General features: G+C 52.0%; 9 protein-coding genes across 9 annotated transcripts; 5 read left to right on the top strand and 4 right to left on the bottom strand.

Annotated features, from left to right (window-relative positions):
* Positions 1-133: 133 nt before the first annotated feature.
* LAESUDRAFT_477909 (uncharacterized protein) lies at positions 134-2751 on the top strand. The gene is made up of 7 exons (XM_040902622.1): positions 134-991; positions 1039-1242; positions 1301-1417; positions 1470-1907; positions 1968-2360; positions 2415-2516; positions 2579-2751. The coding sequence occupies exons 1-7, from the start codon at positions 193-195 to the stop codon at positions 2713-2715; spliced, it is 2190 nt and encodes a 729-aa protein (XP_040759201.1). The 5' UTR covers positions 134-192; the 3' UTR covers positions 2716-2751.
* Positions 2752-3597: 846 nt separating this feature from the next.
* LAESUDRAFT_477694 (uncharacterized protein) lies at positions 3598-6024 on the top strand. The gene has a single exon (XM_040902620.1). The coding sequence runs from the start codon at positions 3998-4000 to the stop codon at positions 5906-5908; it is 1911 nt and encodes a 636-aa protein (XP_040759200.1). The 5' UTR covers positions 3598-3997; the 3' UTR covers positions 5909-6024.
* Positions 6025-6037: 13 nt separating this feature from the next.
* LAESUDRAFT_477749 (uncharacterized protein) lies at positions 6038-8274 on the bottom strand. Its single transcript, XM_040902621.1, has 11 exons — positions 8104-8274; positions 8010-8048; positions 7870-7954; positions 7786-7820; positions 7348-7419; positions 7233-7300; positions 7123-7175; positions 6927-7069; positions 6799-6871; positions 6704-6741; positions 6038-6655 (listed from the first exon to the last, which is right to left on the bottom strand). The coding sequence occupies exons 1-11, from the start codon at positions 8191-8193 to the stop codon at positions 6167-6169; spliced, it is 1185 nt and encodes a 394-aa protein (XP_040759199.1). The 5' UTR covers positions 8194-8274; the 3' UTR covers positions 6038-6166.
* Positions 8275-9269: 995 nt separating this feature from the next.
* On the bottom strand, positions 9270-10612 carry LAESUDRAFT_731164 (Fcf1-domain-containing protein). The gene is made up of 7 exons (XM_040909986.1): positions 10567-10612; positions 10444-10511; positions 10325-10390; positions 10118-10266; positions 9990-10062; positions 9656-9938; positions 9270-9596 (listed from the first exon to the last, which is right to left on the bottom strand). Exons 1-6 carry the CDS (start codon positions 10567-10569, stop codon positions 9713-9715), a joined length of 585 nt encoding a protein of 194 aa, XP_040759198.1. The 5' UTR covers positions 10570-10612; the 3' UTR covers positions 9270-9596; positions 9656-9712.
* Positions 10613-12930: 2318 nt separating this feature from the next.
* Positions 12931-16182, top strand: LAESUDRAFT_731162 (phenylalanine ammonia-lyase). Its single transcript, XM_040909985.1, has 7 exons — positions 12931-13456; positions 13514-13713; positions 13781-14077; positions 14236-14778; positions 14832-15159; positions 15211-15820; positions 15888-16182. The coding sequence occupies exons 1-7, from the start codon at positions 13272-13274 to the stop codon at positions 15936-15938; spliced, it is 2214 nt and encodes a 737-aa protein (XP_040759197.1). The 5' UTR covers positions 12931-13271; the 3' UTR covers positions 15939-16182.
* A 428-nt stretch (positions 16183-16610) lies between these two features.
* On the top strand, positions 16611-20379 carry LAESUDRAFT_752626 (antiviral helicase). The gene is made up of 13 exons (XM_040911736.1): positions 16611-16991; positions 17048-17302; positions 17357-17470; positions 17523-17967; positions 18014-18406; positions 18487-18714; positions 18764-18996; positions 19060-19428; positions 19484-19640; positions 19717-19729; positions 19766-19847; positions 19899-20099; positions 20159-20379. Exons 1-13 carry the CDS (start codon positions 16662-16664, stop codon positions 20339-20341), a joined length of 3003 nt encoding a protein of 1000 aa, XP_040759196.1. The 5' UTR covers positions 16611-16661; the 3' UTR covers positions 20342-20379.
* A 138-nt stretch (positions 20380-20517) lies between these two features.
* LAESUDRAFT_686601 (FAD dependent oxidoreductase) lies at positions 20518-22743 on the bottom strand. Its single transcript, XM_040905930.1, has 8 exons — positions 22523-22743; positions 22219-22464; positions 22061-22163; positions 21586-22011; positions 21437-21536; positions 21151-21377; positions 20996-21092; positions 20518-20933 (listed from the first exon to the last, which is right to left on the bottom strand). Exons 2-8 carry the CDS (start codon positions 22379-22381, stop codon positions 20736-20738), a joined length of 1314 nt encoding a protein of 437 aa, XP_040759195.1. The 5' UTR covers positions 22382-22464; positions 22523-22743; the 3' UTR covers positions 20518-20735.
* Positions 22744-23551: 808 nt separating this feature from the next.
* On the bottom strand, positions 23552-24149 carry LAESUDRAFT_707385 (uncharacterized protein; the record flags this gene model as incomplete). Its single annotated transcript, XM_040906658.1, has 2 exons — positions 23552-23575; positions 23633-24149. One exon carries the CDS (start codon positions 24147-24149, stop codon positions 23661-23663), a length of 489 nt encoding a protein of 162 aa, XP_040759194.1. The 3' UTR covers positions 23552-23575; positions 23633-23660.
* Positions 24150-25528: 1379 nt separating this feature from the next.
* Positions 25529-26616, top strand: LAESUDRAFT_731157 (uncharacterized protein). Its single transcript, XM_040909984.1, has one exon. The coding sequence runs from the start codon at positions 25628-25630 to the stop codon at positions 26138-26140; it is 513 nt and encodes a 170-aa protein (XP_040759193.1). The 5' UTR covers positions 25529-25627; the 3' UTR covers positions 26141-26616.
* The last annotated feature ends 475 nt before the right edge of the window (positions 26617-27091 follow it).

The raw sequence follows: 27091 nt of genomic DNA, 5'->3' as shown, positions 1-27091 counted from the left end.
ACATTCACTCGAAAGTGGAAACTTGAGCGAGCGAGCTCAAGCGTTGGCAACTGCATGGCGTTGGCATGGCCCAAGCCCATGGTGTGAGTCACGTGCCATGATGCCTGTTTTGGGGCCACAGTAATGCCGCCATCAAAAACACCCTTTAACTAAGCTCACTTCAAAGGCTCTGCTCTATCTCTCGCGCCCAAGATGACGACGCCTTTTTCCACTCCCAATCATCTTTACCCGACTCTGGCGTCATCGACAGTTCCTCGAGCACCAGTGATTAACCCGTTTGACAAGTTCCCGCAGTCAGACTTCGACGCGTGGATTGGCGACATTACCGGCGCACTGAAACGCGTGCTGGGATATGAGGTACCCGAGAAAGAACATGCTCCTGCTCCTGCTCAAGCTCAAGCCCAAGCCCAAGATCAGACCATTGAGAGCGACCGCGAAGATGATGTCGTAGAGGATTCCTTGGCTGAAATCAAGGCTCGCCGAGAGGCGAAGGGCAAGCAGCGAGCGACAACCCCTGGTGATGCAGAGCAGCCCATTGTCATCGGGTCAGACTCAGAATACGAGCATGCAAGCAACATTTTGGCATTGGAGCATGAGTCCGAGGATTACGAGGATGAGGATGAAGTCCATGAGGAGGAAGAGGGTCAGCCAGAGTCGGATGAAGACGAGCAGGCAAATGACTCTGCGGGAGAAGTCAATGAACTTCTCTCCGACAACGAAGGTGAAAGCGAAGACGAAGAGCTTGCGGCACAGGCTGAAACGAAGGCCTCCGGCATATACGATGAGGACGCGGGAGACGAGGAAGAAGCTTCTGAGGGAGGATCCGACGAGATTGCTCTCGCAACGGAGCACAAGCCGGAAAGTGAAGCAGGGGTCGGTTACAGCCATGCGCACTATGGCAACCATGATGAGAAGATGACCGTCGATTTCGATATGGAGGAGGATGAGAAAGACGATGACTATTTGGAGGAGGAGAACGAGCAAGCCGAAGGTGAAGCTTGCATATATTCACTGCTGCCGTGTACTGACTTGTCCAAGAGTTCCCCCCTGCAGCTGAGACAGTTGCCCAGCCCGTAAGCTTGCCCGATCTTTGGGATGGCCCACGGATGTTCGCGGAGGACCTATATTCCGGCGGGGATGTAGTGTTGGACTCGAGTGCTGAGCGCAACCCCCACGTACTCCCTCCGGAAGAGTACGTCATCGAGCGTGCGGGAAACGAGCCCGAGCCCGAGTGCAAAACAGGTAACTGATCATGCCCCTTTTTTGAGCTTGCATCGTGACTAACTGCTCTATGGCTAAGCGGACCTTTCCTACGCGGATGTACGCGAATATCCCTCATCACACGGGATTGCTATGGACAAAAGCGTGGGTCACGGGGAGGACGCCGCCGTGCAGCACCATCAATTCGGCACTACTGGTACGTGACCTGGGTGCTTCTGAGTAGTCTCTCTCTAAATAAATCATGGCAGAAGCTGCTGTGAAGAAAACATCAGAACACGTTCAGCTACCAGATGTGTGGGACGGCGTGCGGACCTACGGCCAAGACTTCTTTACAGGTGGCGACCTACGCGAGAGTGATTTGCGCACGCGTGTCCCGTCGCCATCTCATCTCACCGCAGCAGATGACGAAATCAGCATGTTTCTTACACCTGAGGCACTCACCCCTCAGACAGTGCAGACATCGGCGGGAGATTTGCTGCATCCCTCAGTAGAAGGAATCCCGTTGTCAAAAGAGCACGAGGATCGTGTTGACATAGGGCACAATGCGGAGACTGAAGAGACACACGCGGTCCAAGATGATACGATCATCCACAAGCAGTCCAGTATGATAGAGGAGCCTTTCTATGCAAATTCTGAGGATTTACAACAAGGCGAAGAACAGCAAGACACTATACTAACCGAAGAAGGTGGGTTCTGCTTCTTCCATACCTAAATGCAAATCAATCGAACCAACATTGTCTCAATAGACTCGCAGGATGTTGCTCACGCTGAATTACGTCAAGGACTGTCAGAAAGTTTGAAGGCATTGAACGAGAATCGTAGGTCTCCCTCTCCACCTACTCTCAATACCCATGTAGACTGGAGTTGGCCGCCTGCGTTTGTTCACGGCCGTATCGAAACAGGTCCAGGGCATTTACAAACTTCAGACACCCGGGATGAATCAGAAGTCATAGAAATCAGTGATGACGAAGCAGAAGCCTTGCCTGAAGAAGAGGCTCCCGCCTTCTCCAGCTTTGTTGACCCCAAGGAGACATCCGAACACGTACAGGAAGGGGAGGCCTCTTCGAATCAGGTTACTGAGGCTTCTACGCTCGCCAAGGAATTTGTCGACCAGATGGAGGATCTTGCTGAATTAGGAGGTTCGTTCGTTCGATGCCTTTCCGTTGTGCATGCTTAATGACATGTTTCTGCAGATATCGGCAGACTTTCGCCTGAGGACATCCAAGCCATCTATGCAGATCTGGGCTCCTTTCTTACTACGGGACGGGAGCGCCATTCTGCTCAGGTTAAGGAGGGTGCAACATTATCCGATGAGTTCCTTGATACACATCGCTCAGCAGCGGTCGTGCATCAGCAGGCAGCAACTATCGACGACTTGCTGATAGACGAAGATGTGGAGGAGGACTATCGTTTGACGCCTATACTTGTGAACGCTGGCCCGGAAGTAGCAGAAAGGTTGCAAGTCGCACAACAACCGAAAACCGACGATGCTGACGAAATCGATTCACTCTATATTCACCAGAAGACTTCTGTCGTCGGGATTGCTGACGGTGAGTCAGGAGATGTCACTGGTGGCATAGCCCTTGGAGGCACCTCAGATGCGCCTCCAAGATCCACTTCTGTCGAGATCGAATGCGTGTCCGTCTCCGGAGAAGAAATGAACGACCAATTGGAACATGAAGTCGAAAAGTCTCTTCCTGAAGGACATCGGACTGCAGTACGCAAAATTTATAGATGATTTGCTTGCGATTGGTGACACAAATCTGCAGGAACCTGAGAATCGCCAGTGGCATGAACATGGGCGTCACACGGGGGATGTCGTTGTGGCTGACTCCATATACGCTGCCGCTTGTCGGCTTCCAGAACAGGTAAGCTGCCCTCCGGTACAGTCCGACAGTTCGGCTTACATTGCATAATTGTAAGGAGCCTGCTATGTCGTCCTCTACTGCAGATACGGAGCAGTCTGAGGAAAATCATCGAGAAACCCAAGTCTTACCTCCTTCAAGCCATCATTGGGCAGCTCCTGCTGACTTGCAGCTGCATGAAGTACCAGAAAGTACTGCAGCTATTGATGAGAACATCGAGGAGGGCAAAACCTTGTTCCCCGCTGCGCACCCTGAAGCAGGGCATCCGGTTTCTTCAAGCGAGGGCGCTATTGATGCGAATAACGTGCCAGAGAAAGTGCTAGTCAACGGCATTCCGATGCCTATATCCGCAAACCCACTCGTCCCCGATCCTACCAGCGTGCCACATACACCCGTCTCGCCTCCCAGCCCGCATCAGTTTGACTCTGGTTCGGCAATCTGGACAACACGTCGGTCACGTTCGCCCACTTCTGACTCCTCCAGCAATTCAACAAATGATTCAAATCGTAGCGAGAGTGCCAGTGGGCTCTTCACTCCGCTTTTCGCAAAAGAATCGTCACCAATCTCACCAGAGTCTCAGAACATCGGCCTTGGAGAGGACGCTTATACAGAATCACCTCTGAAGCAAGGAGTCACCGCTGAGCAGCTGTTGCAACAGCCTGAGGGTAACAGTTCTGTGGATGAAGGTCACCAAGAAGGTTGTCATGAAGATTTGCCACCAGAGAAGACTCGAGAATCAACTATTGAAGACTTTGTCGACCTGCAAGAGCCGAGCGAGGACCTTGCTGCCAACTCTCCTGTGCTGAAGCCGACCAAAGAAGGCCTAGAAAGTGTAGTCGACATTGAACAACTCGAGCTCATGTATCCTTCAGATTCGGATTCCGGTGCTCGCAGCGAGGTAGGCGATCGCGATGTTCGACCTACCGAGACGGGTGGCGATGCAGATGCGGAGGGTGACGTCGATCCGGATTATGATGCAGGCCGCAGGCAAAGTTCTACAGGTGAACTGGCCCCTCGGACGCCTCAGACGAACGGTCTCGATCATCCTACGGACACTGACGAAGTGGTCTCATCTGAGGTTGCCGGGGAAGAGACAAATTTTGACGTCGGTCAGGACCAGAAGGCACCGTCAGCGGATGATTATGCAGCGAGGTAAGCTTTATCTGCACAGCTTGAGCGTTCCAATTGACTTACACCCGACGCGGCTCAGCTCTGAGACTTCCAGGGCTGTTAAGCGTGGCAGATCCTCTGAAAACCAAGAGAATGGAACAGTCGCATCACGTGATAGGGGCAAAAAGCAGGTCATGGAGTCGGCGATTGCGGAGTCAAGCCAGGAAATTGTAGAACATCGGCCCCTCAAACGCCAGCGAATCGGTTCAGTGCTTCCGCCGCGAATCACTCGTTCCATGACTGTCAAGGACACTGCATCGACTATCGCGCGTCACCTTGATGAGAGCCTATCCCCTCGTTCCGAGAAGGACAAGGGTAAACAGAAAGAGGAAGAGGGTGATAATGTCAGCGAGACTCCCTCGACCAACCAGAAACCTACTAATGGTAGTGATGGTACTTTTCCCGGCGCACAGCAAGAATCGACCAGTCGCGATACATCTCGAGCATCGTCGATTGCCCCTACTGCTCCGATAAACGATTCCAGTGCACTGCCTGCATCGCCTACAGCCCCGCACACATTGATGCATTCGCACCATCTCAGACGATCAGTGCCACCTTTGGAACGCTCGCCCACCCGTGGCTTTGTTCATATCCATGGTCTCCCCGCTTCATCTGGGTCATCGCCTTTGGAGAAACCCAAGAGACGCTCACCATCGATGCCTCCGCCATCATCCTCTCAGATTTCGGCGGAGCCAGGGCCATCTCAGCAGGCTACTCAGCTTTCATCGAGCTCTCCAGTTACTCGATCAAATTGTCGCTTCCATAGGATCAGTATCCCTCATGAGGAGGATGGACCTCGCGTATTCTTTGCTGTCCCTGGTTGTTCTCTAGGTGATGCGGAGCTCATGGAAGAAGAGGACATCGAAGATCACGGTCCACTGTTGATCAATTCACGCGTACGCCTGGAGGATGATCTGGAAGCTTTAGACCTAGATCCAAACCTGGTCGGAGTCCTGCGTCAGTTGGTCGGTGTCGATCTGCTTCGAGAACAGGAGGTCTTCTACATCACAGAACCTGGCGAATCCATTCGATACAAGCATAAAGCAAAGTCTTTCGCGAGCCAGAGTAAGCTCTCGGGACATTCTCGCAAGTCCATCGGGTCGCGCAGCTTCTCGGCAGCTGGATCTTCTGGTCCTCCTGTTATCAGCGGAAACGTCTCAGTCGGTTCACTACCTTCTCCAGCCGCTTCAGTGTCCACTTCAATTTCCGGTAAAATCAAAAGTCGTCTGTCTGCAGCTGGCAGCGTGGCGACAACTGAGTCTATAACAGATAGCGAACTCAGCGATTTGAGCGAGGATGAAGAGGCAGCCACGAAGCGACCCAACGACCATCGTGACTCCGACATATTCGCGAAAGGCGAAGTAGAGAAGGGTGAATCACCGTTAAAGGCATCCACGTCTACTCCCATCCGGACATATGCTGGGCGCCGCAGGCGTCATCATACTACTGATGATTCCGCTGAGAAGCTGGGAGAGGACGCCGCTGAGGACTCTCCTGAAGAAGAGCACGTGGATGCTGGCAAACAGAAGAACAATAGAAGAAGCTCCAAACGGTCTAGGGATGATGAGGCAAATGAGTCACAGGCAGGGTCCGGCGGCATTCCTCTCAAGAAACAAAGAGTCCGAGGAAAAGCTAGCACGGATGACAATTAGAGGATATACAAACGTTCATAAATGGCCTCAAGCCTGTGATGCAATCCGAACGTCTGCTTCAATGCGAGTTTGTAGCAGTAGCATAATTTGACAAAATATCGTCAACCTCAGGATGAGAGAAAAAACATTGGCATGGTTATCACCTGCGGAGTAACCCAAGCAACCACAAGCACACTGCATACGGCGGAATGATATAGACGCAGCAGACAGTCATGCGGATGGGTATGTGATCGATGGAGCGGAGACATCAACAGACCTTCACTTTGTGTACAATCTCTTCTTCTGTGGCCTCTCTTCTTCCTCGTTGTCGTCGTAATCATCGCTTGCTTTCTTCAAAGAGTCAGTCTGACTTCGTGTCACTTTCGCCTTGCGTTTCTTTCCTCTGTCTTCCTTCTCATTTCTGTCCTCATCGGAGACGAACTCATTTTCCTGAGGTACGCTCTTACGCCTAGGTTCGGATTTGCTAGAAGACGGCTGGGCCGGCGCGGGCTGTTCTTTCAGCGGGTCCTCCTCGTCAGACGCAAATGGGTTATCTTCCCCCGCCTTCTTCTTAAGTTTCGGTTTCTGCTTGGTGGGTGCCTTCTCCACTGCTGTTTTCTCTTTGTCTGCGCTCTTTCCTGTTTTGAGCTCAGCGAAGAATTCGTCCTTCAGTTTCTTCAAAGTAGATGAGCGATTTGCAGGGTGCGAATTGTTCAAAAGAAATACCTTAATCTCAGTATCCGGCAGAAGAGCCGTGTTCTTCCAGACCTGATGGTTTTATTGGCAATGGGTCCTCTAAAATTGAACAGGTCATACCGTGGATGGGATACCGCTCGGATGTTTGCTATCGAGGCCTGGAGAGGGACGCATTACTTTGACCGTAGATGATACGGGAGTGGGCGAAGACATACCAATCGAAGTGTACAAATCGGCTTTGACGCCCATCAGGTTCATGCCATGTTGTCGCAGCAGAATTTTCATGATCTTTAGTTCGCATTAGCGCACGACAGGCTGTTCGCACAGATAGCGTCCTTCTCACCTCGGTCACTTCCTGCTTGTCGTAGACGTTCGGAACGTATAAGCAGAGGACGTGGGAGTAGTTGGGCGTTTCGTCTTGTGGAGACGTCGCCACTTTCGCCACATCTGCCCTGGTAGAAGCCAAAAAACCTGAAACAAGTGATTCTGCACAAATTGAGCTGAATCGGACGGTGCGAAGGGATCAACCGCGCCCTTACTGGCAATGGTTGACCAGACCAAGTCGACCTTGTCCGAAGGGGCAAAAATCAGCCTGTCAGAACGGAGTGTGTGAGTTTTTTTGAATTGTCTTCTCCACTGCAGCGGGCACCATTTCCCATGCACGTAACCGTGCCGGACTGCTATGTCCTTGAGTTTCTCAGCGGCTTCGCTTTGAACCTACACGGGGTGAGGAGCGTTGTTCCAGTTAGTGGGATGGCGCTCACAGCCTCACGGAGCTCCTTCTTGCTCTTTGTGCCTTTCTTCTTGTTGGCCCGGACTGGTATCGAGTCATCGTTCTGTTAGGAAGATGTGTTGAGCCTATGCATGACCGCATGGTTGCCCGTTTGCCTCTCGTCTGCAAGCCGATGTGCAGCAGCCCAGCTGACCAAGTAGCACCTGCAAACACCTCCAACTCAGACGGAGGTTCACCATCAGGAAAGTTCTGCGTCCCGTTGCCGCTTCAGCGAGCTAAGACAAACTGCCCACCCAATCTCCCCCGGGGCATCACAAGAACAGCGCGAAAGAACGCTAAGAAAGCGGGAAAGGGGGCCAAATAGATCTCCACAAGTTTTCACGTTCCACGGGTCATAAGGAGACGATTGGACATTCCAGATGATACATCTGCCGGCACATCGACATGCACACAAACCAAATGCTCCTACCTTGATGTTATCCACTTTCTCAGTAACTTCTTGTACTATTAGAAGGTAAATATAAAGACCGTGAAATGAGCCATTGATACTTACGTAGCGCTGTAGCTTCTTCCACAGCAGCAGCTTGGTCCGCAGAATAATCCTCCTTGGCGGGCTTGGATCTTCTCACCCACAGCCACTACGCGGGCAGCTATCAGATTATGTCTTTCGCGAATCTTACTGGAGATTCCCACAGGTTTGGTGCCGTCATTTTGCACCATCGATGGCTTATACTGGAGTGAGAATTCTGTCAGTTCAAGTGGGAACGACTGGACATGATATACGCGCTTTGGTGAGAAATTCCTCCAGAGGAATGCTTGATTCGGGAGACCATGCATACTGGTACTCGAGTGGGATGGTATCCTCGCCGTTGCTCATCCTGATGACCGAGCAAGTTGGGAGTGGCACGGAATAAGGAATGTCCCACTTCGTGGGTGGCGTCGTGACGCGTAGCGCGTTGTGTAGTCATATTTTGGCCAGTCACGTGGCGGTGAGCTAGCGGCACGAGACTTTCTAAAATACGCAAATATTGGCTCAACAAGATTCTCCGACGGTTCACAGATAGTAGATCCACAATACAATTGAAAGTGGATATAAATACGGACTTTTGAGAGTAAACGCAACAGAGAGTATCTGAGGAAAGTGAAAAGATATCTAGAGGATAATGGCCAGCGACTTTCTCCGAGATCCCAGGCTAGGCCGCTATCGTTTTGAATACAACTATAATGAAGTGACAGAATTTGAGGGACCCGAGTGAATAGTATGCTCGGGATCAGATCGGACAGCACCATATACAGTTGCCGAGGAGGAGTTCTCAACCCTCACAGTCGCAAGATTTCATGCATCTGGGTGTTAGTACGTACGCGACGCCCGATTTGTTCCTGAGACCGCCCAGGAGTCGGACAGTGCCAAATGAGCAGATTTTTGAAGACAAAGCAGTGATGGCACGTAATTTGTGGGAAAATAATAAAAGTCACACTTTGAATATACTGAATTTTAAGAAGTCGAGCTTGTCGTTGCCAACTCTAGCATATCGAGTACCTTACCTTTCTCCAGACCGGTGGAGTCATCCTTGCTCTGAATAAGCGATGGCAATAGTGGAAGCCGGTCCGTTTGTTGATCCGTACATTCTCCAGCATGACACTGGTGCCCTCTCGAGTCCTGAGCCAAAATAGCTTGGACTTCTACCTGGTCTTCCCCGGCGTCTGTGGCCTTGGGACCATAGAAGCCGCGCGGGATGCCAATGTGGAGCATCTGTCGTTATCAATGAATTATACGACATTGACAGCAACACCAGTGGCAATCTGTGTGAACAGGCTGGACATAACTGGTCTTGTACCCATACCTCTTTACTGGCACCCTGCCATCGCAGAATAATCGATTTGCAAGTAAAGGTTATGAGCACGGGCCAGAGACAATGAGCTCAAGATCCAACAGACGTTGCACTGATGCTGGGCAAGTATCTCACCAGTGATTATCAGATAGGAGTCCTCGTGTGAACAGCAGCAATGGCAACACACCAGAAGTCAGATCTGTTCATAGCGTTACAACGAACAAAGGCGGTGATTCGCCGTAATACCAACAGCGTGTAGCACGTTTTCAATCGAACCAATGCATGTCATGGAAGGTATGAAAGACGGTGCCACCCTTTTGCACCGGGAAGCGTTGGAGTGGGAAACAGGGTGGATTGAACCCGTAAGGCTTAGCGTTTTCAGCCTGGTATGGAAGATTGTCCGGATAAACAACGAACTTTCTATACAGAAGAGGAGACGAGTCGTACTCTGGGGTAGCACGTCAATGGACAATTTGAGAAAGAGCCTTACTAGATGAATTGACGCACAATGCTATGGCTGCAAAACACGATGCAGACGTCATGAGAAGACGAAGTCGTCTACGTCTACAACGGAGCGCCCTGGTCCGGCAACCTCTCTATCGCGTAGCGTCTGCGGACGATGTACATGAGCGGCACGCCAGGAATCTGGCGGATACGCCGTCGGAGTTCGCGATCACAGGTAGCGACGATGTAGCATCGGTGTGCTGTCACCCGTTGCACCAAGCAGTCATCGGCATACGTACCCGAATGTGAGCATGCTAGACGCTCGAAGCGAGGATCACGGGCTACCCTGCGTGGACGTCAGAAACGATCACCCGCAGCGAGTGAACGCGAAGCACACCTCAGAGCGACTCGGTATCTATGACCCAGCTTCTCCAACTCGGCCATCACACAGTCGGTCACGCATGGAATGCCTGTGTTTGTCCGCGCATGAGTAATGCGAACCAAGCCAGTCTCGTGAAGCCTTACATTTCGCATACAGACAATCCATCATGCCGCTGATGAGCTCCAGCTTATTTTGCAAGCTAAAGTTGATAAAATTCGTATCAATGAGGACGCGATATGGTGGTACGAGGGCATCATTGTGCTGCAGGAACAGTGATGAGGCGACCTGAGGTCTGGGAGAGGGTAAACAGGTCAGTGTCAGGAGACATTCTGACAAATGGCCGGACGTACATCCGACGGACGGCCTTCTCCTTCTCCTTCTCTTCCTTCTGCTTCTGCTTCAGCTGGTTTTCCTTCCTACGGACGCGGGGTAAGCTGACCTGGGTCTCATCCTTCTGTTCGCAACCTACAGTCGAATATCGTTTGGGTTCAACAGTCGCTTGACGGCCGCGAACTTTCTTGTCTTCTTGGCTTTCCCCTACACGCTTTGGTTCAACATCTCAGCAGCAGCAGCAGTTGACGTAAACACGTACCATGGTGATGGTGTATTTTGAGATTGAGAGCTGGCGAAGTTCATGCACTCAGAATCTCGGCTGAACAGCTGTAGAATTTGGTTAAATAATGAAATAAAAAAATAAAAAGTAACACGTGGGAAATACTCGGCAGCCAACTAGTCTGCCACAATAAATCCATTTCACAAAGTTTAGGATATCTAACCATGTCCGTCTACTAGAAGTTGTGGTCCTGCATTGTCCTGCCTCCTCTGCATTCCTAGCAACTGCCTGACTTGCTTTGTCCTATATCCTCTATATCGAAAGCCTTCCTGAGGCTCAAGCAGTACGGAGCAGTATTCTGCGTTGGCGTTGATGCTCTGCACAGCAAGGGAGTCGGCGCGAATCCTTCCCAGTGACCAACTGTCATCTCGACATCTTTACGAGTCAGGATCTCCGTTGATTCGACATCTTGCTGTGCACTGCGGGCATCCTCTGACCTGTTCTGACATGTATATCCTGTCGCGTCCGCCATAGCCCGTCCGTCATCATTCCGTCCCGATCATGGACAGGTCATGCATCATCCCGTCCCACTGCCAACATGCTGTTCACCTGAACACGTATCCTGATTACACCCGGCTGTCCGCCCCTCCGACGCCATCGCACACATCACACATCATCACCGCCGTATCTGTTCCACAGTTCCGCCACGAGACCAGCGCAACTGAGTTCTGAGCCACATCCGTTCACCGGGGCACGAACTGCCTCGGCGGGTCAGCAGCCCTTAGCTCGACCCGTGCCCGCGACTTCTCGCCTTCTGCCATCAATACACATGGTGGTCCCCTTGGCTAGGATTGCGCATGTGGCACTACGTCACTCGTGGACGACTACCCGCGTGATGTCTGGCAATATTCATTTGCAGGCGGTGAGCGGTACAACGTACGCTCTCGGATCTTTCATTGGTGGTCAAGGTCTTGTCTGGCAGGAAGGGGGTGTATGTTCCAATCCGCGATCGGACTAAGGAGATTCATCGGTCACATGAAGGCAACCCAAGAAAACCATCATTCGTCAGGGAGAGTAGCTTGGCCGTCGAACAATTCTTGTTCCTCAATGAGAGAATAGTTTCTTGTCAATCCCCGCGGTTTTTAAACGTCTCGCCGAATTCGAGAGTTACTCTGCCTTGTGTGATCAAGGCTCTCTTGAGCAATAGCATCCTTTGTTTTCATCCTTGGCTCACCTCCGCCGATGCTAGCCACATGTGTTCTTTGCCGACCCCATTGGTCGCGGAAGCTTCCAAACGCAGAGAATCCTCCGGCCGGAACATAGCCACGAGGCACTAGGTGAGAGAATGCGATCGAAGACGATAGATCAGAAACAAGCTGATATCCGTATGGGATCTCTCTCAGGTTCATATCGGTCGGACGTCATTGAGCAGTTATATATGGACACCGACCTCAGATGCCGGGTGTGATTGCACACGGCACATGATGCAGGGTGAGTCGCTCAGTAGCGATGAGCTTTGTGCCGTGTGCGTCGCTCAGTGGCAATGAGTTTTAGTGCATCGACCTCCCCGTATCGCAACCTGTCTTGTCAGCTCGATTGAATGTGATCGTGCCAGGTTGAATGCACCCTGGTCCGTGGATAACGCTAACGTATTCTCCACTATCCTTGTAACAGCAACGCACAGGTGCAGGGAAGACGGCATCGGGAGGGGTTCACCGTATGACATTAACCCAAATCGACAACCGATGATGCGGTTGGGAGCATCCGGCTAATCACACAGCAGTATAACTATCACTCGGGGTCGTGCGGCGTTGCTTATGGAAAGCCGAGGATGCATAGCCGTGTGTCAATGCTCATACCCGTGTCCTGATCAAAGCGATGAGAGAAGAGTCGCCGACTCCACGTTCGCACTCATGGGATCACTCGGGCGAATGGTGCCTTTTGCCTACCCCGTTTCTAGACATGAATCCGAAGGATTCCACGGGTGCGAGAATAAGGAAGTAGCCTGTCGCGATCCATTGGTCAAGGACGTACTCCTCTCATCAGACCCGTTTCTTCGAGCGGGATGCGTGAAGGCTGGCGCCACGATAACGGGCGTTCTGCTGTGCTTCGGACGATAGACAGCTGTCGCTGTATGGCTATGAGGACGCCCATCATCATCATCATTTTGACAAGCTGTTCTGATCGCTGCAAAAGATTGTGAGCGCCAGTCTGCGACGCAGAATCGGACAACTGGCTGAGCGGTTTGTATTCGCAGCTACTGGTGCAATACCACATACATCTCCGCAGGATTTTCTCATGTGGTAACCTCTGTTCTTACGTCTTATGGATATGAGAGCTTCAATATGACAAGTTGTAGATATGGGGTTCCTGATAAGATGAGAACATCTCACACCCGGCCCCGTCGAAAAAAGAAAAGGCGAAGACAGATCGCCTGAACTGAATGCTCCCACTGAGTATCTACCCCCATCCTGAGGTCCAGGTCGCGAAGAGGTAACTAGCATCCGGCGTTCGTTCGCACGAAATTATTGGTTAGGCCTTCGGCCGGATCTAGGAAATGGGTAAACCAGAAATTGGTATTCTGCCTGAAGCGGCTATGCGATCATAGCAGTTGTTCGTAAATTCCGTCTGGCTCCTGGCCCTGTCATGGCCCCGTCTATATAAAGGGATCCGCTCGCTGCAACGTCTCCCCATCCAACTCCTTCTCCTCTTTATTCTACTCAACCTTCACTTAGCGTTTCAACATGCCTAGCATCAGAAACAATGGATACGTTCATGCCGTCCCAGCCACCCCGCTTGCCCAGCGTAAGGTTGCGTTGCACGGGAACGGCGCAGGGAGGAACGGTCACGCGGACGTCGAGCACCACGTGTCCGCTGCTGGCCTTCTGACCCAGTTCATTGAAGCCCATCACCAGTTGGAGGCCTACAAGTATGCATCCAGTACTCTCATCTCGTTCTTCCCCTAAAACTGACACGCTTGCAATAGGAACGGAAAGGCTGTTGTTGTCGACGGAAAGACGCTGTCCGTCCCGGCTGTTACAGCTGCTGCGAGATATGGTGCAGATGTAACGCTAGACGAATCGTCACAGCTCAAGGAGCAAGTGGCCCGAAGCAGAGCCGTCATTGTAAAGAAGGTTGAAGCCGAGACCAGTGTCTATGGTGTCAGTACCGGATTCGGCGGCAGTGGTAAGTCCGCGAGAGCGCTCTCTATTTCCGCTGCCAGACGCTCACAAAATTTGTTGATCGTGCACAGCTGATACCCGCACAAATGACCCCATCATGCTCGGACACGCACTGCTCCAGCATCAGCATGTTGGCGTTCTGCCATCGCAAACGGACACTCCAACACCTATACTACCGCTCACAGATCCCCTCGCCTCCACCAGTATGCCGGAAGCCTGGGTCCGGGGTGCCATATTGATCCGTATGAACTCCCTCATTCGCGGGCATTCCGGCGTTAGGTGGGAGTTGATTGAGAAGATGGGCTCTCTTCTTCGGGAAAGCATTACACCATTGGTGCCTCTTCGCGGCAGCATCTCGGCGTCAGGAGGTGAGCGCTACGTTCTTCTACCGGAGCAGATTGGCGGACGCAGCACAGCACAGCGTGATAGTCAAAAGAGTGTTGTATGATAACAGATGCGCTGCGCTATCTGCTATTCTCGAGTCCCCTCTGATAAATTGATCTGATCGCATCGCATTCTGTCTCAGATCTCTCTCCACTGTCATACATTGCGGGCACGCTTACTGGTAACCCATCAATACGCGTCTTTGACGGCCCCGCCAAGTTTGGGCCGCGCCAGATCGTCGCGTCTAGCGAGGCGCTGGCCGCGCATGGCATCGAACCCATCCCGCTGGCATCCAAGGAACATCTTGGTATCCTGAACGGCACCGCGTTCTCCGCGTCTGTTGCAGCGCTCGCACTGCATGAAGCCGTACATCTCGCGATGCTTGCGCAGGTCTGCACAGCGATGGGAACGGAGGCGCTCCTGGGAACGCAGGGCTCGTTCGAGCCATTCATCCACGATGTTGCACGCCCGCATCCGGGACAGGTTGAGTCCGCTGCAAACATCAGGTCGTTGCTAGAGGGAACGCAGCTGGCTGTGACGAAGGAGGAGGAGAGGAACATCAAGGATGATGCCGGTGAACTGCGCCAGGATCGCTACCCCCTCCGCACCGCGGCTCAGTTCCTCGGCCCTCAGATTGAGGACATCCTCTCTGCTCTCGGCACTGTCACACTTGAGTGCAACACTAGTGAGTAGCCTATCCTCCCGAGTATCTTCCCAGATGCTCATCATTTTCTCTAGCAACGGACAACCCGCTTATCGAAGCGGAGACGGACACCGTGCATCATGGCGGTAACTTCCAGGCTATGGCCGTCACGAACGCTATGGAGAAGACGCGGCTGGCGCTGCACCACATCGGCAAGTTGCTCTTCGCACAGTGCACGGAGATCCTGAACCCAACGATGAACCGTGGACTGCCCCCGAGTGTTGCTGCGACGGACCCGTCGCTCAACTACCACGCGAAGGGTCTCGATATCCACGTCGCTGCATACGTTGGTGAACTGGGATACCTCGCGAATCCTGTGTCAACGCATGTTCAGTCGGCCGAGATGCACAACCAGGCTGTCAAGTGAGTGGAACGGTTTTCCACGATAGGGAGGATTTTGACATGCCTTGCCAGCTCTCTCGCCCTCATCAGCGGCAGAGCAACCATCAACTCTCTGGAGGTCCTCTCCTTGATCACTGCAAGTTATCTTTATATCCTCTGCCAAGCCGTGGATCTCCGTGCCATGCAGAACGAGCTCCAGGAAGGCATGAAGACGATCCTTCGCGAGCAACTCGACGCCTACTTCGGGTCGAGCGTGGCCGGCCCGAGTTTGGACAAGCTCTTCGGCCTCGCATGGCCTGCTATTGGGCACGCACTGGACGCTACGAGTACCATGGATGCGAAGCCGCGCATGCACAAGGTCGCGTCCGCCTGTATGTCCACAATCGTCGACTTCTGCATCGCGCACGATGCGGCGGGCGCGCTCGGCTGCCTCAGCGAGTTCCGCGACCAGATCGCGGAGCAGAGCACGGACCTACTTGTGCGTCTTCGCGAGGCATACCTCCGCGGCGAGCGCGGCGCCACCCCCTCGAGTGCGTTCTTGGGTAAGACGCGGGTGGTGTACGAGTTTGTGAGGGTGACGCTCGGCGTGCGCATGCATGGTGTGGAAAATTTGGACGGTTTTGCTGCGGGGCCGGGCGTCGTTGACTCGACGGTGGGCAAGAACATCTCGCTTATTCATGAGGTATGTGCCATTCTTCGCTTTTCATAATTTTACGTCGATCGGAAGCTGACTGGTGCTCTCCGTTTAGGCCATTCGCGATGGCAAACTGCAGAGCATCACTGTCAGCCTCTTCGAATAGAGGGAACAGTGCAGTGGGGATTGGGCTGGCTTGTAGACGTCAATATTTATGTTTACAATGAGTTATATGTATCTTATACAGTGGAGTACGATAATAGAAGCAATTCTCTACGGAACAGCCAGAGTGTTGCGTAGCTGGCCTCTATAACTGATCGGGAGTCATTCATTCAAAGGTGCAGAAAACGTTCTGGTATGCACATATTCATGTACTAGGTCACTTTGAATGGGAACTTCGAGAAAATGCTCTGGAAGAATGGACAATAAGTTATATAACACCATCCTCGTCGTGGATTTCGAAGTGCGTTTGTGCCGCTACGAATAGGTACAGATCAGAGTCAAGTTGCGAGCGTTCAACGTGTTCAACATTGTTACGGGAAATATACGGGAAATGGCGAAGCTTGGGGACGGACTCGATGGCAAGAAGCTAACGACCCTCACATAAATGAGGACTTGAGGTTTCGCAGGTTCACAGTAAACCTTGCGCGACCGGTCTCCTCCGGTCTCCCTCCGGTCTCCAACTTGAACGAGGTTGCAGCATTGCAAACCTTTTAAACTTTAAGCTTTTAGATCCATCAGAAGTACCACGTGATCGTGTGGGGTGGCAGCGGCGTTTCCGACCGCGACCATAAGATATTTTGCGCCTATTGCCAGCGGACTGGCGAGTCGACCATTCGCAGTTTTTCTTGACCGACAAGCGACGCACCGGCACACTTTGCTCACGACCATGAAATCGGATGAGTTGTTCTCTTTTTTGCAGCCAATTGCGGCGAGCGAGGTTGTCGTTGATACAAACCTCACGGACAACGAGTCAAGAAATGAGCTCAAGCGCAGGGCGGGCTCTCCACCTCCCTTCTCTGCTTCGGCGAATGATGCGGATATTCCTTCGAAAGTTGATGGTTCGGCCAGTGGTCCCTCTTACAAAAGGCGCCGTCAGTCCTCAACGAACCTCTTTGTACTTGATGAAGTCGAGATAGACTCAATGCGCGAAGTTACTAGTGATCGAGGTTTACAAGGGCCAGTTGAGGACGGTACACGGATTGAGCTTCGTCATCAGGTATTGATCTTATTCTTGCACTCCCAATGTCCAAACTAATATTGCGATGCGATCAGGTTCGCCATCAAGTCGCGGTTCCCTCGACATATCCATATGTCCCTATTTCACAGCACGTACCTCCTACAAAACCGGCTCGGAATTTCAAGTTCAATTTGGGTCCGTTTCAACAAGTGTCGGTCCACGCTATTCAGCGTAATGAGAGCGTCCTCGTTTCTGCACACATGAGTGCTGGCAAGACAGTGGTTGCCGAATACGTTATCGCTCAGTTTCTGCTGAATAGGCAAAGGGTCATTTATACAAGTCCGATCAAGGTCAACATGCCCAAGTCTCCCATCCACCACTTGTTCACTAACTAGATTTTGTAGGCATTGAGCAATCAGAAATATCGGGATTCTCAAGTCGAGTTTGAAGACGTGGGACTGATGACCGGCGACATCACCATCAATCCCTCTGCTTCGTGTCTCGTCGTGACGACTGAAGTATAGTGTTGATCTTCTGGGTGACAGTCTTATGATGCTGACCACTTGATAGATCCTACGGTCGATGCTCTACCGAGGCTCCGAGATAATGCGTGAAGTTGCTTGGGTTGTATTCGACGAGATACACTATATGCGCGATAAGGAGCGTGGCGTCATCTGGGAGGAGACCATTATCCTTCTCCCGCATACTGTGCGCTATGCTTTCCTCTCAGCGACAATTCCGAACGCTATGCAATTCGCCGAGTGGGTCTGCAAGTTGCATGACCAGCCATGCCACGTAGTGTATACCGATTTCCGTCCCACTCCTCTGCAGCATTACCTCTTCCCCTCTGGTGGCGATGAGATTCACCTTGTGGTGAATGAGAAAGGAGAATTCCGCGAAGATAATTTCAACACGGCGATGGGGATGATCCAGCAAGAGCGGGGTGACGACCCCGCTAATTATGAGAGCGGAACGTCTCGCAAAGCAAATTCTCGGAAGGGGACCGAGAAGAAGGGTGAGAACATATATCCGCACTACAGCTTGTTTTGACGCTGTCTCAGAACCTGCAGACATACAGAAGTTTTTGCGAACCATTATGGCCAGGCATCATGATCCTGTCATCGTCTTCGCCTTCAGCAAGCGAGAGTGTGAGGATCTCGCACTGACAATGTCGAATGTCGACTTCAATGATGCTGGGGAGTTGGAAAGTGTGGCAGTTGTGTTTGCAAATGCCATTGATGTTCTTTCTCCAGACGATCGCGTGTTGCCCCAGATCACAAACGTCCTTCCACTCCTCCGTCGCGGAATTGGAATCCACCGCGGGGGGCTCCTCCCGATTCTGAAGGAGGTGGTCGAGCTACTCTTCCAAGATGGCTTGATCAAAGTTCTCTTCGCTACGGAGACGTTCTCGATAGGCCTCAATATGCCTGCCAAGACCGTCATCTTCACCACTGGTGCGAAAGTTCGACGGATGAGTTCCGCAACATCTCTTCTGGCGAATACATACAAATGTCGGGACGCGCGGGCCGTCGAGGGCTCGATGATCGTGGCGTTGTCGTTCTAATGTGCGATAAGAAGCTCGAACCTCCGGCTGCGAAGGAGATGATCAAGGGTCAAGCAGATTGCTTAAACTCCGCCTTTCGTCTTGGGTATAATATGATCCTGAACCTAATGAAGATGGAGGGCATCACTATGGAGTACATGCTGGAACGAAGCTTTTATCAGTTCCAGAACTGTGCCCGGATACCGATCTTAGAACGAGGTATGCTCACCATAGTATCAGCCATCGAATCTTATTGATGTTGCATTAGAGTTATGGCAGGAAGAGGATCGGAAGAGAATGATTACGATTCCGGATGAGTCGCTCGTGGCAGAGTACTCTGAATATAGGCAGCAATTGGACCAGCTGGCTGCTGACTTCAAAACCGTGATCACAGACCCCGCTTATAGCCTGCCTTTTCTGCAGCCAGGACGGCTGGTGAAGGTCAAGCAACAGGAAGACGACTTTGGGTGGGGAGTCATCATCAGTTGTCAGAAGCGCAGGGTGGAACCATTCCTCTCGCCTGATTTTTCCTCGTCACCGTTTTCTGATATGCCATTTCCGCAGAATCGACCGGCGTTCAACCCCGACAAACTGCCTGCTAATAAGCAGTACATTGTTGATGTTCTCCTTGCATGTGATGACAAGTTGGAGGTGTCGAAGGATCGCAGCGCGCTGTCTGCTCCCAACCATGTTCGTCCTCCACCTCCAGGGCACTGCGGTGTGCCGCTGGTGGTGCCGGTGCTGTTATCCACATTGTATTCCATCAGCAGACTGCGTGTCTATCTGCCGAAGGATCCAAAGTCACTTCAAGCTCGAGAATCTCTCTACAAGAGCGTCCAGGAGATTCACCGAAGATTTCAGGATGGCATTCCTCTTCTTGATCCGGTTAGTGACATGGGCATCACTAATGAGAAGTTCAAGGTCCTGGTGAAGGTTGGATATGTCAACTATCACCTCAAGTGGGAGCGATACTTATCGTCGTTGCTAGAAAATCCACGTCCTGGAGAACAAGTTGTCCGATAGCAAGCTTCATGGTGACAGCCGTCTCCCCGGTCTGTATGCTCTATATACAAATAAAATGAGTGCCAGGAGCGCATCCGCGAACTCAGAAAGAACATACAAGCCACAAGAGACGTCGTGCAGATGTAAGAACTGAAAAGCCGCAAACGCGTGCTCCGTCGTCTTGGTTTCATTACGTCGTCTGACATTGTCGATATGAAGGGTCGCGTCGCATGTGAGATCAGCACTGGCGATGAACTCCTGCTCACAGGGCTCCTCTTCAATGGCGTCTTCACTACGTTTCTCCGGAGCAATGTGCTGCCCTATTGAGCTGCTTTGTGTTTGCAGAGAAGGTGCGATAGCTGCCCTCGACGATCTGCCTCAGTGATCATGTCTTTTTCTAGAGCAGCCAAGTCACGAAGCTCAGGGGTGACTTGGCGCGGCCGCTTCGCGCTATGCAGGAGATTGCGCGGCGAATTGCAAGAGTATCTATCGAATCAAAACTCGCCATAGTTGAAGACGAGTACGTACAATCCTTCAAGGTAGAACTCATGGATCCGGTCATGCAATGGTGTCGCGGCGCCTCGTTCGCCCACATTTGTAAGGTGTGTCAGACACCTCTTCAAGATTGCAATTTACTCGCCACTGACCGATTATATGATAGCTCACTGATCAGTTTGAGGGTAACATCATTCGCGTCTTTCGGCGTCTGCAAGAGTTGACCCGACAGATGAGGCAAGCGGCCAGAGTCATTGGTAATGTCGAGCTTGAGGAGAAGTTTGAGGAGGCTTTGGAGATGTTGGAGCGTCCGAATTCTGTAATCTTCTGTTCCTCCTTATATTTGTAGATTACTCCTGGAGATGCCAATAAGAATTTCATTTCCCCCAACCGAGTGTGGTTGTGTTTATTAGTGTCAAAGAACCCTTGAGATGCGCCACTGCGCGCAGGCATTGTGGCGCAGGCTGGGCCCAACTCAGTGCACAACGCCTTTCTCGGTGAAACGGTACGGATTGGCCATCCGCAGGTGGTATAAGTACGAGATGTGTTAAGCAGATAATTATAACCATGTTTAGAAGCGATGATCTACACATAGACTTGCTGTCATTTTAGCCTTCTCGAACGTATCGATTGGCTCCGAGAAGTACGCGTAGCATGCATATCCTTCGTCGTGTCGCATCTTACATATTGTTACAATCCCGTGTTACGGCGAACCGTCGCCGATGCCAACGTGGAGGCATCCTTCACAAGTTTGTTGAAGGGGGAGGGAGCAGATCTGCCTCCGTGCACATGTCGTTGAACTCCAATTTCCGCACTTCAAAGTCGGGACGCGAATGGACGACGGAGTGGGTCGGACGATCGACCGCGAACTTCTTGACCAGCTCCAGCGCCATCGTCCCCTCGATCGCATCTGCGACCAGCCGGCCGAGCACAGGGAGGAACTGCATGGTACACCGATACACGTTCAGCAACACAGCTCAGATAACAGGGCAATGCAGCTCACCTTGTACGCATGTCCGCTCCCGGCCGTCGCCAGCACGACCTGCGGGTCGGACGGGTGGAACCCGATCAACCAGTCCTCATCCGGCGTATCAAGGTACCTGCGATCGGCACATCAGCATGGCGCATGCCTTCCCTCGGACGAGGTGTCTCTCTCACCAGCACATCCGCGTGCTATGCCACGGCTTCGCTGCGAGGTCGGGAAAGACCGCCGCGAGCCCCTGTCGGAGCTCCTGCAGGGCACGTTTGGGCACGCGCGACGCCTGCTCGGCGTGCGATCCGACGAACACGGGCGTGGACACCGTTGGGCCGTACTCGCGTGTGGGCTGCGGGTTCGTGTACCCGGCTGTGTGGATCGCGCATTTCACGATGTTCTGCTCGCTGGGCTGTGCGTGGCCACTTCAGCTGGAACCAGTTGGTTGAGGGCACGAAGTGCGAGACGTACGGGAAAGATGTAGAACCCTGTGGTCAGGTCGAGATAGACAGGATTTTTGCGGTATACTTCCGCCTCTTCTGGGGTAAGCTGGATCTTGCCGACACTCTGTCTGCCAGTCAAATGTTAGTTGCCGACTGCGCATTTCAGTGGTCACGTACCCCGTTGCGGTACATTTCTCGCTCAGCTTCAAGCTCGGAAAGCTTGACGCAGTCCACGAGCCTGCAGCGATCACAACCAAACCCGCCGGGAACACCGACCCATCTGCACACTTCACGCCGACCGTCTTCCCGCCTGCCTTCACAAGATCCACTGCCGCCTTACCGGCAACAATCCGCGCTCCCATCGCCCGGACTCGCCACATGAGGCGTTCGATGCCTTGCGACGAATGCGCCCAGCCTCCGTCGAGATTGAGATAGCCCTTGCGACCCTCGAAGGAGCATGTCTTCACCCCGGGAGGGAACGCATTTCGAAGAGCTGCAGCGTCTGCCAGCGGCTCGACGCGTGCACCGAGCTTGACATCGTTCTCATAGGCCTGATCTGCGTACGATCCGGCATCACCGGACACCAGCACGACGACTCCGGATCTGCGGGCACGGTGAGTATATTGTGAACATCGGCGATAAATTGGCTCACTCGTGGTACGCGTCACCCCATAGTTCCGTGTCGTTCGTCCACTCGGCGATAGCATCTCGCGCAAACTTAGCGTAGAACAAATCGGCGTACGAGCTCCGCACGACTATTCGAAACTCGTGTCACCCTTCGAAACGTGTGAGGAAGGCGAAGACACCCACTTTTGTTGATGTCCGTACTTGCGGCATGAGGCGCAGGTAGCTTCTCCGCACTGTCTAACAACGTGATGCGGCTGTAACCTCTTTTCAAGAGGTGGTATGCCGTCGATAGCCCGAAGCACCCGGCACCGACGATCACAATCTCGCTGTTCTTGTCGATGGACATTGCTATGGGTGAGCAACAGTTGATGTGGACTGACTCAATCTATCGACTCGCGAATAAAGAGCAAACAATGGTCATGTCTCGAACTTTATCGAGTCATGAGTTAGCAAAGAACGCAATCACGGCAGGATCAGATACGCGTACAGTATTACAAATCGATAGTACATCGTCCTCGATAGGACCCGCCCTTGGCGGCCTGTAACCTCGACCCTCTCTCTAGCTTTCGAAGTATGATCGTCATGACTTGCCACGGCGATCTTGTCTACCACAGGTTGATGTTGCCATTGTTGCGTGCACGGACGCAAAGCTTGGTCACCCCATGGATGAGTGGTCCGAGTGACAATCCCGCCGGAGTTGATGTGAGCATAAGGTTGAACGGGGAGCCGTCGCCAGATCGGTGGGTGAGATCGCAGCATTTAGATATGAGCCTGCCGGATTCCGCCGGAAATCGCTGGGATGCTGAATGTCCATTTTACTAAGTGCAAAGGAGAACTGTGCTCATAGTTCACATTTGTCCTGCATGTGGCGCATTAAGAAACCACTCCACATCTGCAGTGAATCAGATTGAGGGTCTGCCTGAATCAAGGATATGGACTTGGTTTCTTTTGGATATGGATATGTGAGACGATTCGCCAGACAATTCGATAGTCCAGTGCAGATTGAAAGTACAACAAAACAAGTTCCCCGACATCTTTTGCTACACGTACACATCAGGAAAACGTCACTTTTTCTTTTTTTTGCTTCTTTTGGTACCTTTTTCTTACAAAAAAGGCAGAAAAGAGAACAATGTAGAAAAAAGCGTGAGGATCGGCTGATTCCTCACTTTCTCATGGCCTTGACGACGCTTGGCAACACTGATTTGCCCAAAAAGTTGTCATCAAGTCCATTAAAGGAACAAAAGCCCGGAAGCCTATCAGGAAATTCCAAAGGCAGATTCTCTAACCTTTTGTCCTTGAACAGACTTTTCACAAACTTTCTGATCAGAAAGCACCCAAAAAGCGCTCAAAAAGAAGCAGATAAGGCAAATTCAAGCCGATCCTCACGCTTTTTTCTACATTATTTTCTTTTCTGCCTTTTTTGTAAGGAAAAGGTATAAAAAGAAGCAAAAAAGAAAAAGTGACATTTTCCTGATGCATCATACAATAGGTAAATCGGGAAGGAAATGAATTGTTTACTGCAAAACACGCAATCCCTGTGCTAGAGATGGCATAAGCGTGATGCGTGAATGCAGGAGAGGCGCAACGACTATATTACCCTTGTGTGCGGAGAAGTGTTGCCAAGCTCAAGCAGCGTCCTCAAGGAGCTCAGGAACACGCTTCCTGAGCGGAACCCCGGTGTCGATCTCCTCGAACTTGGTCTGGGATAGCAGACCGGCTTTGACCATAGCCTCGAGAAGATCACGCGTCCAGGTCCGACAGCTGTTAACACGCGATCTCTTGTCATATTGGACCGCCTTCGCGAGCGTGATAATCTGGTCACGCTGCACCCTGGTGTACTGTCCAAGAGAGTAAAATGTGTTACTGTTGCGAGAGTTCTCGGACTGCTTCTTCACGACAGGTGTGAAGAAGTTGTAGTTGCCAGGTCCGCCAGTGAGTTGGACAATCTGAGTGATGTGAGCGCCATCGCCGTCCATCTTATTTAACCAACGCATGAGAACGTGTCGGTCGCCAGTGCCCGCATGTTGTAATCCGTCAGCCTGTAGGACAACTTCCTTCGTACTGTCGTCATCAGGGTATTCGTTCGCTAAACCGTGGCGAGCAGCAGCCAGCATGACTTGTGGGCAACAGTGAACGTGAGATGACGTAGCGTGGCATACTGCTTGCAGATTTCTCACCGGTAACAGTTCTGAAAGTCTGTGATGGGTAGATGGAGCTAGTGTGTTTGGGTGCTGGCAGATTCGGGCTCGCAGAGACAGCTTTTATACCGAGATGTCAACGGATGCTGTAGCTTGATCTCACGGACGCTGCTGCACAGAACATATGCTACCAGACATTTGGAGAAAGATGTGATGAAGATGCGATAAAAATTGATGAGATGTGCTTGTATATTCATGCTGTTCGCATGCAGCATGGGCGCGGCGTCGCCTCCAATGGCCTCACGAAACGATTGTGGTCAGGATCCCAACTAGGTAAAAACAGCCATACCGGAGAGCAAGAGTCATTCTTCCTGCACTTCTTGACGACTTCTAGTGCGGCGCCCATGATTATAATGGGAGTTCTAGATGCTGCCCAGACAATTGCTGAGGATGTTCCTGGTGTCACAGTCCGCAAGGTGAGCCTTGTATAACATGATTGGTACCGGTTCTTCGGATGGTACCGGTTCCAAACATGTTTTAGGGCCTGATGCTACTGCAGCTCGGTCTCGTTTCACGAGCGAGATTCTCAATTGTACAATAAGTCGCTTGCCCTTCTCCCGGTTGTGGCGATAATCGATCAGTACTGACACAAGGATGAACCTCGCCACATAGAGCGCACAACCACATATTTTTCATGTAGACGGACGTCTGCGAGTCCCTTCAGGATTGTGAAGTATTTCATGCCGCTGCAAGCTCTCACCGTTGATGGCGGCTCCAACGGGAGGTCGAGCTCGAGCCGACCTGGCATTACAGGTGCCACACAGACGCCGAGAGCGCCGATTAGGATCAAGTCCCGATCTGGTACGTATAAAGCTTATGTAAGTTACCTATGGCCTACATAGGCTCATAAATCAACCTTCGTGCAGGATCTTGACAGTCGTTCCTTATACTCACCGGTACCTATGGCCGCTCTACAGCATGCCACACAACTTACGCGCCCTGTGACTCCTCGACTTGAACGCTTTGGGATGGTAAGCCCTCTCAGTCCGATATTGGTGCAAACTTACTCATTCACTGTGGGCACACTTCAGCCGTCGACCTCTCCAGCCAGTTTGAAAGCGAGTCTACCTTCACCAGCCAACTTGAAGGCGAGCCTACCTTCACCAGCCAACGGGAAGGAGCTCACCATTTTGGAACCTGTCAATCGCGACGGAGAGAAATCGGTCCGTCGATTTCTTCCTGGCGTTCTAGTCAAGTTCGGTTGGGACCACGAGGAGGAAGTCCGGGCACTGCAGTTCATTCATGGACGTCTATCCGTTCGTACGCCACGTGTCTTGCATCACGCTCCCTTTCCCAACGCTTTTGTGGAGCCTCGGGATTGGGGAAGGAAGGGTGTTTGGTTTTTTTTCATGGAGGAATGCCCAGGAGTGCCTCTGGATGGCGTCATCGACACCATGTCCCCTACCGAGCTCGACCATATCGCCGATCAACTCAGCGTCATTCTCAACGAGATGCGGTCATTTAAGAGCACGGTGCTTGGATCTCTGTCCGGCGGACCGTACAACAACCGTTTCATGCCTTACCCCTGGAACCCTTCTCGCCCATTTTCAAGCGTTGAGGAGTACCTTCAACACAATCGCGGCATGTTCCTTGAATTCTGCGGGTTGGAATACGTGAACGACTTGTTCAGCTGCTTTCCGACCGACTCCTCGGTCTACCTCACCCACGGCGACCTCTTACCTCGTAACATTCTCGTCTGTGGATCTACGATTACCGCCATTATCGATTGGGAGACGGCCGGCTTTTATCCTGAGTTCTGGGAATATTGCCGCATGCATTACCCGGGGCTCATGACACCGGGCTGGGCGCACGTCCTTCATCGCATATTTCCCGAACCCCGTCGGGAGAAGCAGATCGAAGCAGTTGCTCGGATTATTAATGACCTCCATTACAACAGTTGCTTTTGAGTGTGACCACCTTCGTGAGTTCGAGTCAATCTGGTCTCTTCTTGGTTATTCAATTATTCATGTACTTCACGGCTTCTAATTAGAGATGGATCGTTCGCCGGACTGTCGTCATTACCCTATTGCCTGTCGTGTATTATTCAGGAATATCATGCACTTTCCGTGCTAGCGGATAGAATGGCGCGGATCCTACCTCTCTTTATGGCGGTCAAGTTCGCTGACCGGACTGGGACGTCGCAACGCACGTAGTTCATCTCGACCCTGTGACGCTGACATATCTCAACATCCTTCAACCTGCTCACTTCGTGTTCTAGCCGACGACGTTGTTCTCAGGAATTTCCTTGGCCAACTACCGCAACGTGTCGAAATGCGTGGTCATGGCACTGCGTGTATCTTGTTGAGAGAATATCTCGCAAGGGGCTCGCTGAAAGACTTTGTCTACCTACCTACTTTGCGACTCACACGCCGATGCTGCTCCATCACACGATCAGGCGCTAATCACGTACAGCTCTAGGCAGAGTCGGTGTTCATCGCCCGCAGATCAGTGCATCATTTTTCAAAACACGAACTTAAGCTGATAGGAACACATCCAAGCTTATTCATTCGCTGTGCTTATCTTAGTAGGTAGGATGCAATACAAAATAAGATCTGGCTGGAGTCGTCGAACTTCAGCACGAACTACATCCAATCCACACAAAAGCGCAAGCTCGAGCGCATTACACAGAAAATTACAAGGGAAGGAGTGTAGCGTCTGAACTCAGCAGCCTTGTTGCTATTCTCGTCGCGCTCACCCTGAACACCGTTGGTTGGTGGAGGTAGACTCGCTTTCAAACTGGCTGGAGAGGTCGACGGCTGAAGTGTGCCCACAGTGAATGAGTAAGTTTGCACCAATATCGGACTGAGAGGGCTTACCATCCCAAAGCGTTCAAGTCGAGGAGTCACAGGGCGCGTAAG

Source organism: Laetiporus sulphureus (genome assembly GCF_001632365.1).
Source record: "Laetiporus sulphureus 93-53 unplaced genomic scaffold LAESUscaffold_60, whole genome shotgun sequence".
NCBI classification, from domain to species: domain Eukaryota; kingdom Fungi; phylum Basidiomycota; class Agaricomycetes; order Polyporales; family Laetiporaceae; genus Laetiporus; species Laetiporus sulphureus.
The sequence above is the reverse complement of the archived record's forward strand: the minus strand, read 5'-3'. Positions and strand labels throughout refer to the sequence as shown.